The sequence below is a fragment of the Patiria miniata genome, unplaced genomic scaffold (assembly GCF_015706575.1).
Source record: "Patiria miniata isolate m_02_andy unplaced genomic scaffold, ASM1570657v1 HiC_scaffold_1, whole genome shotgun sequence".
NCBI classification, from domain to species: domain Eukaryota; kingdom Metazoa; phylum Echinodermata; class Asteroidea; order Valvatida; family Asterinidae; genus Patiria; species Patiria miniata.
This window is the reverse complement of record NW_024037047.1, coordinates 36,635,368-36,653,288: the sequence shown is the minus strand read 5'-3', so window position 1 is coordinate 36,653,288 and position 17,921 is coordinate 36,635,368. Positions and strand designations below refer to the sequence as shown.

Genomic DNA, 17,921 nt, shown 5'->3' with positions numbered 1-17,921 from the left:
TATTATTATAGAGGGTGTCAGCTGTGCTGTAAGTGTGGGTATTAACTAATTGCATACAATGATCATTCTGGTGTTAAATTTAGTCTTGATGTCTTTTCGCAAGTTTACATGTCTAGATGTCACATTTATGAAAGCATTCACAAAGCTTAGAGACAAGCACTATTGTATTAGCTTGAAATATACTATTTTTACATAAACTCACCTGATGCTCAGTGCATCTCCAATCATGAAACTTTCTATCATTCCCCACTCGTAAGAAAACAGTGAGACATTGAAGAACCACGACTCTAGCCCAACAGACAGCGTATAGTCACAGGGGTCAATGATAAACCAGGCCTTGGAGCTGATCTGGGTCACCTTCAAGTCTAGATTCAGACAGCAGTGGAGACTCGTGCAACGACTGCTGATGTGACAGGACAAACTGGGAAGGCTGTCAGGAACCTGCACAGGACAACCTGAAACAGGAATTTAAAATGTAGGAGTTCAACAAGGGTACTCATGCAAATGAGAAAGTATACAAAAGAAGGTTTCAACCAGGAAAACTGTAAATTGAACTAGATGAACACCTCAGAAACTTGTACTTGCAATTGCAAGTCCAGTACTGCATTTAGGCTGTTTTTAAATTCCTCTATTTTAAGAAAAATGAGTATCCTTATCTCATTTTTCTTAAAATATTAACGACACAAGTCCTGAATTCTCCTACTTTAATATGAAGTTGTACAAACCCTAGGGGTTTGAGATTAATTATAAGTTAAGTACTCAGCGTGACTGTCGGAAAAAAGTTTGTTGAAGTCTTTCTACTGCAGTACAACATGTCAGTACTTACTGTCACTACCAAGTCTTTCTACTGCAGTACATGTCAGTACTTACTGTCACTACCTAGTCTTTCTACTGCAGTACAACATGTCATCACTTACTGTCACTACCAAGTCTTTCTACTGCAGTACAACATGTCAGTACTTACTGTCACTACCAAGTCTTTCTACTGCAGTACAACATGTCATCACTTACTGTCACTACCAAGTCTTTCTACTGCAGTACAACATGTCAGTACTTACTGTCACTACCAAGTCTTTCTACTGCAGTACATGTCAGTACTTACTGTCACTACCAAGTCTTTCTACTGCAGTACAACATGTCATCACTTACTGTCACTACCAAGTCTTTCTACTGCAGTACAACATGTCATCACTTACTGTCACTACCAAGTCTTTCTACTGCAGTACAACATGTCAGTACTTACTGTCACTACCAAGTCTTTCTACTGCAGTACAACATGTCATCACTTACTGTCACTACCAAGTCTTTCTACTGCAGTACATGTCAGTACTTACTGTCACTACCAAGTCTTTCTACTGCAGTACAACATGTCATCACTTACTGTCACTACCAAGTCTTTCTACTGCAGTAAAACATGTCAGTACTTACTGTCACTACCAAGTCTTTCTACTGCAGTACAACATGTCAGTACTTACTGTCACTACCAACCGGGAGTGCTGGAGGAAGAGAACAGGTATCTCTGGACAGGAAGTTCTAGAAATAAGCATGAAAAAACACCCACTTAAATCTACTCACATCCATACCATTGAGATTTCAATTTTGTTGACAACGTTACTGGTCAAGTACATTCCTCTATTTTCCATAATGTCTTTAAACTTTCCTCTTTCTATTTTAAGGGTTCATTTGCACAAACATGGAGGTCCAAAATCTTACCTTCAGACCCAAATAGTCCAGTACCAAGTCTACAGCTGCATCAGTGACATGGCCCGCCAAGCTATCCAGGTAGCTAGATATGGTACCATCCCCAGGCAGGGTGAAGGTGGCATTGGGGTTGCAGATTGGTATGGGTACATGAGCTGCCTGCAGCAGGTGGATGGGTCGACAGGTGCCGTCTATGCACAGGGTTACTGACAGGTCAATCAGGAACTCCTTCTGTTCACTGAGCTTGTCAACATTATATCTGAGCCAAAAAAAAAGAGATTTCAAATAAGTGAACTTATTACAATGTTACTGTTCCTTCTGGATTTTCACGGATTGAAAAGGCCATTCTTATTTTCCTCCATGAAAGGGCATTTACACATTTTCCTGTCTTAACATTGTTTAACACTCTGAGAACTTGCATTCCAAGACAGTTTCTAAACAAGGCTTTTTTTGTGAAACGTGTTTTCAATTCTGGAATAGACCAAAATAATAAAAACGACAACTCTGTCCCAATTTTCTGTAATGCATGCTTAATTTTATGTAATTTTAAATTCCTACAATTTTTTAAGTCTTGCACCTGGAAAAATGAAAACAAACATGACAAAAGTCGTCGATTTCATCCGGTCAATTTAAAAAAAAAATTAAAAAATGTAAAGCTTTGTGATGTCATAACAAGGACTTAACTAGTTAAACCACTTAACTAGAACTCCTTGCTGTAGTGCCATTTGTCTTCCACCTCAAGCAACAACTATTCCTTAACCCTTGGGTAGTTTTACTAGAAAGTATTGTAACGTCTCTCTTGGGTGGGAGACATTATCAATAGAGAGTCAGATAAGAAAAAAAAACTTACACACACTATTCTCTACTTTATTCAGGAATATTTACATCTCAGCTCAATAGAGGGCACACTGTATACAATGTCTTGTCTAGGTTATGTGTGGGAGCTCTGTGTTTCAGTCAGAGCTCATCTCAACAATCTACGTGTACATGCTAGGAGCTCTATCGGGGTCTGAGTCCAGATCTAAATGCATTGTACGGAGGAGCCCTGTCTAGATTGGTCAGAGCGCGGCGCAACAAACTGCTGGGTCAGAGCCCAGTTCACCAATGACCAGAACTGCCATTTCTACGCGCTTTATAGAGAAATGGATGCGCGTCTTACCCAATGGGAGCACTGGATTCTGGTAGTCATGAATAATGCATATGTGTACAAAGTCAATGGGAGGAATCTCTATGGGAGATTTGTAAACCGGCTGATGAAGTAGGATCGCTCGTGGATGTGTAATGGGGAACTGATCCTCAAGGAAAAGGGAAAGGGAATAACTTCTCGGTACATAGGTTTGTGTACAAGACTCAGTCTCTAGACTGGATAAGAATCTACGCACTAATGCTATAGAGTAAAACTATGATATGAAGGACGTAACCCGACCTCTAGCTACTGTAGGTCTCGGACACACTCATTGGGGTGTCAAGGTCACTGAGGGGTTAATGCACGGCTAGGTTTTTTGCAGGCTACATTCGCTATTGCTTTGGGTCAATGTGGGTCAGATGCAGGGGTAAGGTGTGTGAGGGGAATTCGCACCGACTCTGGGGGAGGGAGGACAGAAAATGGCTAAGTCCTTAGTGCATGTCCCAGATTGGTACCGGTACATGTTCAATAGCAGTTGAGTGCTACATGCATTGCGCACTATACAATATTAGTGTACTGTACGACGTGCTGCACGCTTGGGCTAGTGTCATAAGACTTTGTGGTAAGCTTCGCGCTGTGTGAGGGCACACAAGATCGCTGCATTAGCATAACACTGTGCATGGATTGGAATGGATTGGTTGGGAAAGAAGTAAACTACGCAATTTGCGGGAACGCAACAGTATCCTGAATCCGCCAAAATCCATCAATTTTTTTCATGCAAAAAAAGTTGGTGTCCTGAGTCCATCAGAATCCACCAGGGAGTCCATCAAAGTCCAACAGTTGTGTACATATGTACCTCTTACACACCAAGCATATAGTCGAGGAGTAAAACTGTTGAGATCCTGAATCCATCAAAGTCCCCCATATGGAGGTAACGTGAATCCATCAAAATCCTGCAGTATCGCTAGGCTAACTGTCCTGAATCTATCAAAATCCCCCAGCTTTTTCAATATGGAGGTATCCTGAATCTGCCGAAATACTAAAAAACACGGGTGTGGATTTTGATGGATTCAGGATGGTTATGGTTAAACAAATTGAACAAGCGTAGCAGGATATGAAACAAAACAATCCTTTAATTATTAAGTTGTAATCGGTCTCAAGCTCGATATAACTTGACAGTGAGGCAGATGAGTTCCTGCAATAAGCAACCTCTTTAAATGAGTATGTTTAAAACTTTAATATAAACAGGGATGTTAAAGTTAGTGCGCTCTGTGCGTTTGGAGTTTCATCACTCCTTCAGCATAAAACAAAGAAAATCTCCAAGACTATGGTGTATCCAGTGGGGAAGGGGGGAGGGACTAGGACAAGGGACGTGAAAAGAAAGCACCAGCATCTTACAACTGATAACCATACCTTCCCCTAATTCTCACCAAATGAAAAATAAAAATTGGCAACTTTTTATCAAACAATTACCAATGTTGCCTCCCTCCCCTGCGATGCCAATACATGCATATGCCACTGTGAAATACTTATGATGAATTTCCCCATAAATCAAGTTAACACTGGTTGAATGTTATATCAAATCCTATTGTAAATTTTCTTCTAGGGACTTCAGGATTGTTATCCTCATAAATTATGCATATTTATACCAGTGCTGTTGTCAGGACCAGTCACAAGATCGACCAGCCACAAGTAACGGATACAAAGAATGACAAAGGAATGCCTTTATTGCAGTTCATCTGAATAGTATGCGACTTGAATTGAGACTGGAGGTTTCGTGGTGGTCCTGTTATGATGTAGTGATGGATTTGTGGGGACTCGACTACAACACTGATATGTGACAACAAGCCATAATCCCCTGAAGAAGGTGCACCGCACCGAAAGCTCGGGAGTAATTTTCCAGTGAGCACTGTAAATATTTTTTACTTCTTGTCATATATGCTCCACAGTGCTACGCAGCATCTCCACTTTTATATATATTGTGGCGTTCTTCCTCCCACAAAATATTTTATTGAGTTTCACGTGGGAGCGGCTCCGCATGCGGTGGGGATTCTATATGGGCGGCAGGTTCTCAACAGCCCAGGGGGTGCGTCTGTTTGGAAAAATATATCCCCACTTGCAGGCAAACCCTATTGGACAAGCAAGTAATTGACAATCAGAAACAAAATATAACTTGTACTACTCAATGCATCATTTAATTGGCACCAAATGTACCTGAGGTACATGTACCTCCAAGCACTCTTACCTCCAGTTACCTCCGGAGGTGATCGGACCTCCAAATGGTTTCCAAATAAATTATTCACAAGATTTCTGGCTTAATTTCTTTCCTAAATTTCACCTAAAAATATGCGGACTTTGGATAACTGTGCGCTAAATTACCCCAAGCTAGACTTGCCCTAAATTAAATAGCTGGGAAAAGTGTCACGATATAAATAACATTATTTTCTACTCACGATCTTAGTTGTAGAGATCAGCACACGTCCGCTCAAAGTGACAGCAAAATGGCAAGAAAAGTGCGCCGCGCCTGCGGCGTACGCGTAACCAAGCTCCTTAGCAACTTTAAAATACGCGCTATAAATTTGGCTTCAGTAAGCGCCCAACTGTGCAGTTTGTGCATGCAGTGCAATACCAATGCGCGCAATTACGGGCCGCACACTAAAAGAGCCCAACGCGCAACAGCGCTTTCGCTGGTACCCTGTACCGCCAAGCACTCATGCTTGCGCGCTATGTACATTTTATGTGCGCAACTAAAAATGCCCAATTTCTCATTTCTATCGCCCAATGAAGACCAGCTGCCAGAATCAGAGATAATCGCCGCACGAGAAGTAAGTCATGAAAATATTTACCAATTTGCACTACAATATATATATATGTACTTACTCTATGTGCACAGAGTCACTGATATCCAGCACTTTATCCACTCCCCAGTCGTATTCAAAGAGCGTCAGATTCTTGGACCAGGACCCTAGCCCGACAGACAGCTGGAATTCACAGGGGTCTAGGCGGGCGTAAGCGGTGGTGGACAGCTGAGTGAAGACCAGGTCAAGAGAGGCACAGCATGTCAGGCCCAAGCAACGGTCATCCACTATACAGGTCAACAGGCTGGATGGAGGTGGCAGCCTTAACAGCGGACATTCTGAGGACAAAGGTTTTGGAATTTTTGTAAATTTCTGGCCTTGGTAAAGGCGTTGGACGGTAGAGTCCAATGATTGATGGTTGACTGCGAACAATGCACGTCACACGTACTGCGCGAAAACGTGAACAATGACCTCAAGTGGCTGAGCTACTTGATGCAAATCAGGCCAGGTGAGGGTGAATGAACGTCATGGAACACCAATACAAATGGCAATTTCTGCACAATATTCTTTATTTTGTCACTGGATTTATGTGAGTTATATTTGGTCAGTGGACTCCAAACTTGTTTGAGAATGTAGCCACACTATCAAGCTGTATGTCCATGTAAAATATGAGCCTCCACGACCAAGCAACTAAATAATAATCTCATCTTTATTCGCAGATGAGGTCGTTGCTGGAAATCCAGCGACAAAATAAAAAAAAAACAGAATCCAAAGCCCACGGACGTTCCAAGGTGATCATTCAGCACCACCTGATTTGCATAAAAGCCACAAGAAGTCGCTGTTTGCGCTTCATACAGGACAAAATAACTATGTGAATGCAAAGCGCGCGGCTGCTGTGTATGTTAGCGGCTGACCATCAATCATCGGACACTACCGCCGAATGCTTTGACCAAGGCTACCAAATTACATTTCTGCTAATGCATTGGCAATGTCAAAGATTACTGTACATTATTTCTGACAGCTGCAAGTACTCAACTACTGAAAGAAATCAAGCAGTTTAAGTTTCCCAAACTAGTAATATTTGATGTAAGTGTGTGACAATTTGCAAATTACAAATAGTATTATTAACTGCATATAAAACTAATAAAACAGGAGTGATTATTATTTTACAACATACAACGTAATGGACAGGCCACTTACTGTTTTCACTTGGTGCAAGTATCTCCATGTCACATTGCTGGTTGCTAACATATTGCTGTAAAATTAGTAAAAATTACTTTTCTGAAACATGACATAACACATCCGATCAATTGACATTAGTCAATACCTGCAACAGAATATTTGATAATTTTCTACAATTTCACAAGAAATAACTTGTTTCGTTGCTGCGTTTAAACAGCACAAGCTTGTACAACTCACAAAATCTAGCACTTAAGAATGGACAGAGATGTCTGTCCATGTAGAACATATGTAGCGAGTCATTCATATGTACCAAGTCATGCATACTTCTAATAAAGTCATTTCATTTACACCTTTGTTAGAAAACAAGCTTCGAAATTTTCTTTAACTCACCTGGATTCCAAGTTTTCGCAGTCCAGCCTGAATGGCCAACTCCCCTACGTTCCCTGATAGATTCCTGACAAGACCTGCAAAGCTGCCATCCCCAGGCAGCTCAAAGGAAGCATTGAGATTACAGAATGGGATAGGGACCAGGGAATCCTGAAGGACTGGTGTGGTTGTACAGTCACTGTCGATGCAGATGGAGATGTCCAAGTTGATCTGGAAGGATTCCTCTGCATCTAACTTGTCAATGGTCAGACTGTGAAAAATAGACAAGAAAAACCAACTGAATTTATTATTTTCACTTTCTGAATCTTGCAGCCCATAATGAGAGGAGTTATAAAACATATATTGACTGCTTTATCTCGTGGTGTAGTAAACTAGCCTCCCTCTGTGATCTGTGGAGCATTCTATTTCCCTCGGCTTTGCCTCGAGCAAAATAGAGTGCTTCATGGATCTTGGGACGTATAGTTTTACTGCACCATTCAAAGCAGTCACATTGACCAATATAACAAACTTGTCCATATGCATGAGGCATATCACAGTCAGTATTCCCTTTATCAGACCATATGAGGCATGAGGTACACCATGCACCACCAGTGTTGCCTCTCACATACCTTATAATTACTGCCTTGCCAATGTCAACCTCTTCCTGCTGACCCCACTGATAGGACAAGATTTGCAGATCCAGACTCCAGCTGCCTAGACTGACTGACAGCTGATAGTTACAAGGATCAAAGATGAAGGAGACCTGGGTGCTGATGGGACTGATCCCTGGGATGGGAAGCTCCAGACAGCAATCGAACCCTAGACACTTCTCTGGGAGGGTGCAGATCAGGTTTCTTGGAAGGTGGGGAAGTCTGACATCCCTGGGGCAAACTAGACACGTAAGTGGGAAAAATGCTTTTAGTGCAACCTTCTACAGAAAACAGAGCTTCCTGGTTTACACAAATTGAGAAATTAACTCAAACAGCAATTGAACCCGAGACACCATCCTGAAAGAGTCCTACTACTGTATGTTTTAGGTGAATTTGATCGTGGATGAAGAACTCAGGATATGAAGCCACTAACAGGGTGCACATTAAATTTCTGGTTTGGTAATTTAGAGTAATAATGATGCGCTTTAAAAAAAAAAACAGGTCTGGAGATACAATAAAATTTATATTTTGGGGGAAAAATGAGGAAACATATAAAAAAGCATCTACCGTAAGGAGTTATACAAAATAATGCCATTAACTAACGAATTCAGACAACGTTGCAGGAATTTTGTTATTAAGATAACGCAGAAATATGAATGAGTGTCTTTGGTCTCTAAATTGTTCTCATTACAATATTTAGTGAACGTACATTTGCAAACACCAAAAAACAAAACTACCAAATTATTTTGAAATACCTTACTAGACTGTTTGTGAATGACAGTCTAAAGCATCCTGTAAAATCATGGCACCTGGTGTGCTGTCATATTCAAGAAAAGTGGTATTTTTGTGTGAATTTCCAACTCTGGTCGGCCTGGCTTTTTTAAATACTGCCCCCAAATTACCATATATTTAATTTGTCCGCAGTTTGTTTGCAATTGATTACACACCTATGAATGGATACGTCTATATTGCTCCGTTTCATCTTACGAGGGGTCAGGGAACCAGACTACCGCAAAAATGATTGTTTTTCTTGATTTTCAAAGTCAGTGTAACAATATTTGCTATAAAACACTAACCCCCTAAATCCATCCATTTCTGAAAATTACAGCAAAAGCAAATGCTGTATATTTCCTTTAACATCAAAAATAATATTTAAGTAATACAGCAGACAAAAAGAAGAATTTCACAACAACAAAAACCGGTGGAAATACGACATAGAAGAATTAATTTGAACTTACTTCTGTGCCAACCATTTTCCCTGACTTGTGGACGGACACATGGCGTGCGACTGATGAATTCCTGCATAACAACAGGTGTTGATTGAACAGGTCAATGATTCAAATGGCAATTCTAGGACAACTCAAAGAGGATGAGACTTTTTATCACAAACTTTCAAACAAATAATGAAAGGCACCTAATCAATTTTCCATTGCAGTATACTTGATTCGACCCTTAAAATAAATAGAACCCTTAAAGTAAATAGAACCCTAAAAGTAAATATGGGGAGTCAGGTTGGTGTAGTGGTGCTTTCCTCGCCTTCCACCAGGGTGTGACCAGGGTTCGAATCCAGCCTGGGCAAATATGTGGATTGGGTTTTCACTAGAATATCATTCTGGGGTTTTCCTCCCACCTTTAAAATTGTAATAGCTTCACAATGTCTTCTCTACAGCATGTCCCCCAAAAAGTGTCCGTCTGACTATTTTTTAAATAACTACAGAACCATCAGGTCCATTTCGAAAATCTTTGGTTGTGCAGATACTCCTAAGCATTACATAAAACAGCACTGAAATTGTCTAAGGCAAGGAACTTGGTCACAGTGTCCTAAAAATGCTGTTGTGATCAATTGACAATTGTGCAGTGATGCATGAATGAAATGGAATGACACTCACAGGAATTACAGCCAATGCTCAGGAGTATCTGCACAACCAAACATTTTCGAAGTTGACCTCATTGTACACGTACCTTAGTTATTTTAAAAACAGTCAGACATACGGTCACTTTTGTGGGTATGTACTGTCTATGTTTCTTCAGGTTTACCATCTACAGTGTATAGAGCGCTTTTGGTTTCATTACCAAAAATAATAAATAATAATAACAACAATAATGGATTTTTTAAACAAAGTTGATTAAGATGTCAATTCGGCACAGGGATACTTTAGTAGTGTAGGGGGACTGTCTGGCACAGTTTGACCTTGGGCATAGAAATATGTAAAGGTCACATAAATATGTAAATATGTAGATACAGATATAAATATGAATTAATGGGGTTAGGAATTTCTGGTACAGTTTGACCCCTAATGAATGGATGGGATGAATAGGAAATAGGTGTGGGTAAGGAACCGAGTACAGTTTGACCTATTCTATGGGAAAGATTGCATATATGTATGGGGGTGAAATATAAAAATGTATAGTACATTTTGACCTTAGCCCTAACAATACAGTATACATGTAGTTATGTATTTACACGTGTATTACATGCGGTTACGCAACCCGAACACGACCAGCTGTGGTCGCAGTAGTTAATCCTAGTCTCGGATCAAAAGACTGTTGACGTAGGTGGCCGGAAGTGAGCATCGATCCCAGATAATTGTTTCGGACAATGGACTGTTGACGCACGTGCGCTCGTGTGTGGTAAGTGGGTATTCTGTCGGACAGTGGGACTGTAAGTGGCCGGAAGTAATTATTGATCACTCCGTGGGGGTTAGCCGGAACAGATCGATATTTTTCGAAAGGGGTCACCGTAGGCCATGGTGTGAGGCATAGTTTAGAGATGCGTTTCGAGATGCGTTTCGTACGTGAAACTGTCGGACTACCGATCATGCGGTCATTTATAAATTGTAGAGCAATAGTATGATGACATCATTGAGCTACAGCACGTACTGCGTAACACTACCTAAAAATGGATATCTACAGAGAAATACAAAATTGTCAAACGTACGAAGAGCTCGGTTTCATCTTGGATGCCGTTGCTATAGCCATGGGGGTATTTGATAAATCGAAGATCCAAGATAGCTAATAATCCATGCGTATGTACGGAGACTGGTCGTCGTTTCGCGATTCATTATCTCCGTGCACCTATATTCCTCGTTATTCAATACAATATCGATGGCACTCTTCTACACTGCCACCAGAATCATCCAAGTAAAATATACATCTATGCGCGGTGATTGTAGAAAATGGAAGGTTTTGGCGTCAGCCAGAGCGAATGCTAGTACACATGCACCTGTGATATTCTACTGTATACATTACACTCGTCCGATCAGATGGCGCTTAATCCATGAAGGCTAATTTATCGATTAGAAATTCCTAACCCCATTAATTCATATTTATATCTGTGTCTACATATTTACATATTTATGTGACCTTTACATATTTCTATGCCCAAGGTCAAACTGTGCCAGACAGTCCCCCTACACTACTTACTTTCAATGCATTACATCTCTACATTCATGACATTCAAGGTTTCCCACTTATTAAGTTAAAATATGCACTGAGGTTCAGTTCTTCCTCCAAGATAAATAACTTTATCACAGTTACTTAATTTAAATCTCAAACTGCTGCTAAAAGACTTACAGATAGCCCTAGATGTTTAAGAATAGCATTAATTGCTGATTCAGCAGCGTTCTGCCCAAGCATCTGCAAGAAGCCTTTAATAGTCCCATCCCCTACGGAATGAAACAAACACATGTGAACATTCAATTATTTGGAAGGTTTCAATGTGTGGTGATTTCAGTGTACAAGTGTCTGTATTTCTTATTATGGTGCAAATCTTTTTGGCTGTTTTTATTCAGTTCCCAAGCAATGCTTTACACATAATCTAAGGAAGATTCCACTACTAAATATTTAAAACTGTACTCATTCGAGCAATACATTTTATTGCAGGATTAGGTTAGACAGATTGTTTATTTTTGCAATTCACAAATAGATTTTCTCAAGATCTGCCAAACTGCTGCTGTTGTTAAAATATGATAAGACTATAGATGTACAGGGACGGCACCTTGCAGCCTACTAATTTAAGCCAATGAGGGGCACATTGTATCTGTGAATTGGTTCACACGCACTTACAGTATTAAAGGAGGAGGTACATGCAACAATGGGCTCCGTGCACAAATACCCCCTCAACGGTAAGAAAGGGAGAGTTGAGGACACCACAATGTGGGACTTTTGAACCCACTGCCGACGACGCCCGATGCTTGTAAAGACACTGCTGCTTTGTGAACATTCAGAGTATAAGTAGTTGTGCATAAGCCTACTTCATGCTATAAGCACACAACCTCGTATACTGAAATTTGCATTCTTGTGGAGACATTTCTTTGTTCTTGTGTAGTAAAGTTCGGAGTTTGAAAGTGAAGTTTCAAAATGCTCGTATTTTAACCAGAATTAATTTCCTTCATTACTGGACCAAGCCCAGTCTAATGTGGCTTTCGCGAACCCGGGAATCCCCAGGTTCGTATTCATGAGCCCCCTACTAAGATAATGGCTATTTAATCAGTTGAGGACCATAAATATGTTCACACATACTAATAAAAAAAGGTGGGAGTGCAGTGGTTTGTCCTTGATAAGCAGTCAGGCTATCCCCAATGTATGTGCGGCTGTTATTTAGAGCCAGCCTGCCTCCCATCAGAATTTGAGTGACGAGTGATGAGCCAGTTAAGTGCTGGAAAGCTACCTACAGCTAAGAAAGCCACATTAGACTGGGCTTGGTCCAGTAATGTGGCCAAAATTTGGACTTAATATCCCTTTTCTAAAACTCTTCCATTTGCGACACATCAACCCACCTTGGAAATTCCTAGTTTTTGAGTAAAATCCATATATCTATTTCATGAAAACCTTGTGGAGACCAATTCATCTATAGAAATTGCCCTGTGGAGACGTATACAATCTTTTGTTCCCTATTGTGTGCACGTCTCCAGAGGGCACAGTGAATCAGATCCAGGACTAACACGCGGTGTGTCCCATCAACAGGGCTCTCAAAAGTGGTAAAAAAGTGCCCTCTCTTGTTCATGCATGGTGCCCATAGATGCCCACACATCTGTTGTGTCTGGTACCTGACTGCCAGCACATGACAATGGCCCTAAAGCGCCCTTCAATACAAGCACTCGGTGTTATTTTCACCAAGGACCCCATGCACAAGTACCCCCTCAATGGTTAGAAAGAAACAATTGGGAGGGCCGGACCTCATCTAATGTTCCTACATGGTGTCCAGGGAAGGGGTGCTTGAACATATCAAATGTCAAATTAAACCTGTAATGCAAATTCGTTCTGAATACCGAAAAACCTTTGCGGGTATACACGTCATCCTGCGATAAAAGTGTAATTAAGCATTACCTGGAAGTGCGAACGTGAAATTCTCATTGCAGAGTGGTATTGGCACTCGAGTTTTCTTGAGAATATCAATAGAGGGCGTGTTACAGTCTGAGTCTGGGAGGCACAGGGACAGTGCTAGGTCCAATACAAACACCTTGTCCTCGGTCAGCTTGTCAATGGTGTAGATAAGAGTCAAGGCTTTGCCAATCTTCAGCTCTTCCTGGGTACCTGGTAAAAATACGAAACAGTCCATCTTTCCAACTAATTATATATAAAGCGGGCCTCAAGTAAACGTGCGAATTGCTTGTACCGTGATAAAACAGTCAGCATCAAAAGTCATGGACAGGTCACAAAACTGACAAATTTGTGTGATTACCGTGGAACAAGCAGCATCTCGACACAGAATAATCCCAATCATGCTTATGTCACCCATGACAAGATGACGATTCACAATCAAATGAGATGATCCGGATGCGCGCACGACGTCATAACTTCACACAGGTCAACTATGATTGATTCCCATCTGTTGGAATGGCATTAACTTGCGGCGCCGAAGTTGAAATGTTTCTACTGTGCGACTGTTGATATTTTTGAGCGCCGACTGATGTCAATCGTCTTAATGTTGTTAAATAACAGTTACACTCAGATCGCACAGAATTGGTGATTTAAATGTTCCCCAGGGTCGTAGCTAAGGCACAGCTTGATGCTTGATCCTGAAAAGTCAGTCACACAAGGTCGACCTGAGGGCGGCTGTACAGAATCCGTTTACAAGTGATTCTAGTTGAAGTTTGTTTGGGGTTTTATTGGGAGGGGGGATGTAAATTGGTCATATTAAAGGCTGGAAGTAACACACATGTACATGGACAGTGGCTTTAGAGTTGTGTTGAGAATTTGTATTTGAAGAGGTCCGTCAATAAATTTGGAAAAGTACATTTTCTCTCAGATTTTTAAACTGTAGGCCTATTTATAACTTTCTCAAAATTGAGTCCAGAGAAGATTTGAGGGAATGGTAAAGCACTCTTTAATCAAAGATTTTGCACTAAATTATAGTTTCATCCGGTTCGTTAGTAAAAATGTCATACACGCACGCGCACCACTGATTACTAGCGCCCATTGGATAAACACTCGAGTTGCATTAGCTTCTGATTCCATTCGTGCTATGCTACACCGTGTGAAGTACGCATGGTTGAATTGAGATAATGTCATACTAACGAACTGGACTGCACCTAATAAAGAGGTACATTCAAACTGGAACTGAATTTACATGCACATACAGTAAACGTATACAGGCACTCACCCCAATGGTAGTCAAATATGGTGAATGTCAAGGACCACTTTCCCAATCCCATGGACAGCGTGAACTCACAGGGGTCTAGAATCAGCCACATGTTGACTGATAATACAGTGATTTCTAGATCCAGTTCAGTGCAGCATCGTATGCCAAGGCAGCGGTCTGAAAACGCACAAGTCACTCCACTGGGTAGTGGTGGTAGGCTCACATCGGTGCATACTGGATAGCAAACAAATAATAAACAAAGATTTATAGAGTAATGAGTTAAAAGGAATTTAAAACCTGGAATAAAGAAGGCACTCTAATAAATCTAGATTACTTTGGCACACTCACTGTACTACATTTAAAAATTTTAACCACAGGATCTTTGCTACAAAGCTTCCTAAATCCTCCACTCTGTAGATAACCAAGAACATATTCTTTATAATTACACTTTTATCGCCAGATGACATGTATACCCACAAAGGTTTTGTGGTATTTAGAATGGACGACGGATAAACACGCTGGGAGCGAGGCCAAAAATATCTGTCAGCGACCCGCTCGCAGCGAGCAAGGCCGGAAATATGAGTGTGCTGCCCGAGGGTGGTGGCTTCAACCTGCCTGGCTTGAGGTTGAGTGAATTATAATCCCCCGCCTTGTTCCGTTTTCGTCAAAATAGTCCTGGCGCTAACTGTTTAAGGTATATAAAATCCAATAAAAAGTCCCGATGATTGTTGGGTTCTACCTTCCTCAATCGTTTGCAATCCGTTAGCCCAATCCAGGATCTGCGTGGGTAAGGGTTAGTTTCCTATTTTAATTTTGTTTAGACATCAAAAACAAACGTTTTTGGTGGAGACCAAACCTCACCTTCTTCATGAGGTCTTATCAGTGCTGTCGTGTCACATGGTCCATCATTAATCTTATCTCTAAGCCCGATGAACTCCAGGAGAATATTGACAGCTTGCTGCCCAGCACTCCGGCCAACTTGATTTATAAACTCAGTCAAGTTATTCCCTCCTGGGAAAAAAGGTAAGGTTTGTAGGGCATGATCAGAACCACAATACTGAGGAAATGACATTTACACGGCATTTAAGCCACGACCTCGTGCACAAAGAGATTTAGGAAAGGTTTGAACGCATCTCATTGCCGCCTTATGTCTGGCGCATTCGCCATCTAATATTCACGAATGGATCCACTAGGTCATAAAAGGATTGTTCAGGACTTTATTTCTTTTTAATACCACTAAGATACTAATAATACCACATTTATTTAGCACCTTAATCGCTAACCCTCTCAATGAAACACTGAAATTAATTTTTAAATGATACAAGTTCAAATTTATCTCTGTAAAAAGGTAATTAATAAAATACATTTAATCCACTGAATCCAGAGATACACATGAATGATTTATAAAAAACCATCTCAAAAATGTTTATATCATTTAGTAAGCATCCTTTCACACCACCCTCTAAAACAAAATGCTTTGTCTGGAGTTACAACCTTCAATGACCCTGCAACATATCCTGATTCAGGAAAGCATCATAAAGGATTTTATTCATGAGCAGTCCTGAGGAATACTTGCTGTCATTACTACAAAGAATCCAATTGAACTCCTATTCCTACCTGGAAGGGCGAATGAGAAGTTGGAATTGCAGATTGGAATGGGAACTCGGTAGTCCTGGATGATGTCCACATCAAAGACGCAATCATCGGCGCTCTTACAAATAGATGCTCCAAAGTCAATCTCAAACATCTTCTCAGCATCCAGTTTGTTGATGGAGTATTTCAGGGCGATGGGACCAATGGTTTGCTGCTCTGGTTTTCCTGTGTGATTTAATGGACTCCATTTGTGAAATGCTGACTAAAGAATCTTACAATTAAATGTCATAGGAACAGCCAGGCTTTTCAACCACATAAAGCTGGTAAGATACTGAACCGAGTCAATATATAAAAATGCAGAGCAAGCTTATGTACAAATAATAACCTTCCCAGCTTCTTCTCTTCACATTTCACTTCAGTTTGCGATACTCACCAGTGCCACACTAGATCATACAATAGGTATGCTCCATTCACCCACACATCATATTCCCTAAACACCTTACGTTTCTACGGCCTCGTTTGTGGAATGGACTTGATCAGACTATAAAATCACAGTTCTCTGTAGGCCAATTTAAAGTCAGTTTCAACAACCATCTTTTTACCCATTATTTAGCATAGTATATTTTTCTTTCTACATCCCGACAACTATTTTGCTCCCTATTTACTCAGTATTGAATTAGTCTCATGATGAGTTAAGGTCTCTGACCCCTGTTGTCTGTATGTTCATCAGTCAGTCCATGGCTATTTTTTGTGTTTCATTTGCACATGTCTATTTGTTTGTCTGTTTTTTCATTGAATTCTTTGAAATTGTTTTTACAGTTTTGCAAGCTTCAGCTTTCTAAAATCATGCCTCCATCTTAATATTCTCATGGTGCTTTTACTTTGCTGTTGATGGAAACAAATGCACTTGATACTGAAATTCAAGGTATGCATTTCCTATTGCAAAATTGTCCTTGAGACTCTTTTTCAGGATTGGGTCACAACTGGCAATCACTTCAAACTGCTCTACTTCACAATGCTAATGGAATCTAGCCAAGCCCTACCCGTGTAAGTGAACAATTATAAGCAACCTATTTATAGAACATATTGTAGCGGAAAGTGTTTGGTGACTTGTAGCCAGTTTATTTCCTACGTCATTCCTATTGCAATAACGTTAATTCGCGGTGTGTTAGTGACTGGGCGGAGCGTAAGATCCCTGTGACTGAATTCACGTACGTGATTGGTTGCCAAAGGCCCATAGGTTTAGAACAAGCATAAGTGTTTGTACAGCGTATGCATGTTCACGTGAGGGCTATTCACGTGATCGTGCGGAGCAGTTGTGCTGTGGACAGCGGACGGTAAGGTCATTGCTCGCGCTGTGTTTTGGGTAATGCTGATGCGCACTTTGTAAAGGCGCTGGCCATAACTGTGCTGAAGTTGCGCTGTGTAATGCTGACGCGCAGCCGTACAAGTGAATGTACTGTACGATGCTGACGCTAGCTTGCATGGGTAAAGCGTAAATCAGCTTAAGGCTGAACAGCGTGTATTATTTACATTGGCGTATATACACTACTTACATTGGTGTGCACTAGTACATTGACGTGTGTTATTTACATTGGTGTGTGTTACTTACATTGGTGTGTATGGTTTACATTGGTGTATGTTGTTCACATTAGCGTACATTGTTGACTTTGCAGTGCATTGTTTACATAGGTGTACATTGTTGACTTAGTGTGCATTGTTGACTTAGTGTGCATTGTTTACATTAGTGTACATTGTTGACTAAGTAGTGCATTGTTAAAGAGGTTGTGGAATGCTCGAAGACATTTCCGTCATTTTTCGGGTATATGTAGCCTAAGGTGTGATGAAATAAAAACGACTATTGTTTCTGTCATAAAATGAGTACAAAAGGTACTTTTGAGAGCTGTTTTTCAAGTCCTGTC

General features: G+C 40.7%; 1 protein-coding gene across 1 annotated transcript in view; it reads right to left on the bottom strand.

Annotated features, from left to right (window-relative positions):
* LOC119733272 overlaps positions 1–17,921 on the bottom strand; it is a 95,542-nt gene that overhangs the window by 15,212 nt on the left and 62,409 nt on the right. Inside the window, exons 31-43 of the mRNA XM_038206861.1 lie at positions 16,024–16,224; positions 15,268–15,417; positions 14,428–14,640; positions 13,152–13,358; positions 11,397–11,488; positions 9,062–9,122; positions 7,803–8,064; positions 7,198–7,444; positions 6,826–6,880; positions 5,708–5,963; positions 1,714–1,960; positions 1,476–1,533; positions 203–455 (exon numbers count right to left, since the gene is read on the bottom strand). Of these exons, the coding sequence (XP_038062789.1) occupies positions 203–455; positions 1,476–1,533; positions 1,714–1,960; positions 5,708–5,963; positions 6,826–6,880; positions 7,198–7,444; positions 7,803–8,064; positions 9,062–9,122; positions 11,397–11,488; positions 13,152–13,358; positions 14,428–14,640; positions 15,268–15,417; positions 16,024–16,224 (2,302 nt within the window). The remainder of the gene's footprint in view (positions 1–202; positions 456–1,475; positions 1,534–1,713; positions 1,961–5,707; positions 5,964–6,825; positions 6,881–7,197; positions 7,445–7,802; positions 8,065–9,061; positions 9,123–11,396; positions 11,489–13,151; positions 13,359–14,427; positions 14,641–15,267; positions 15,418–16,023; positions 16,225–17,921) is intronic.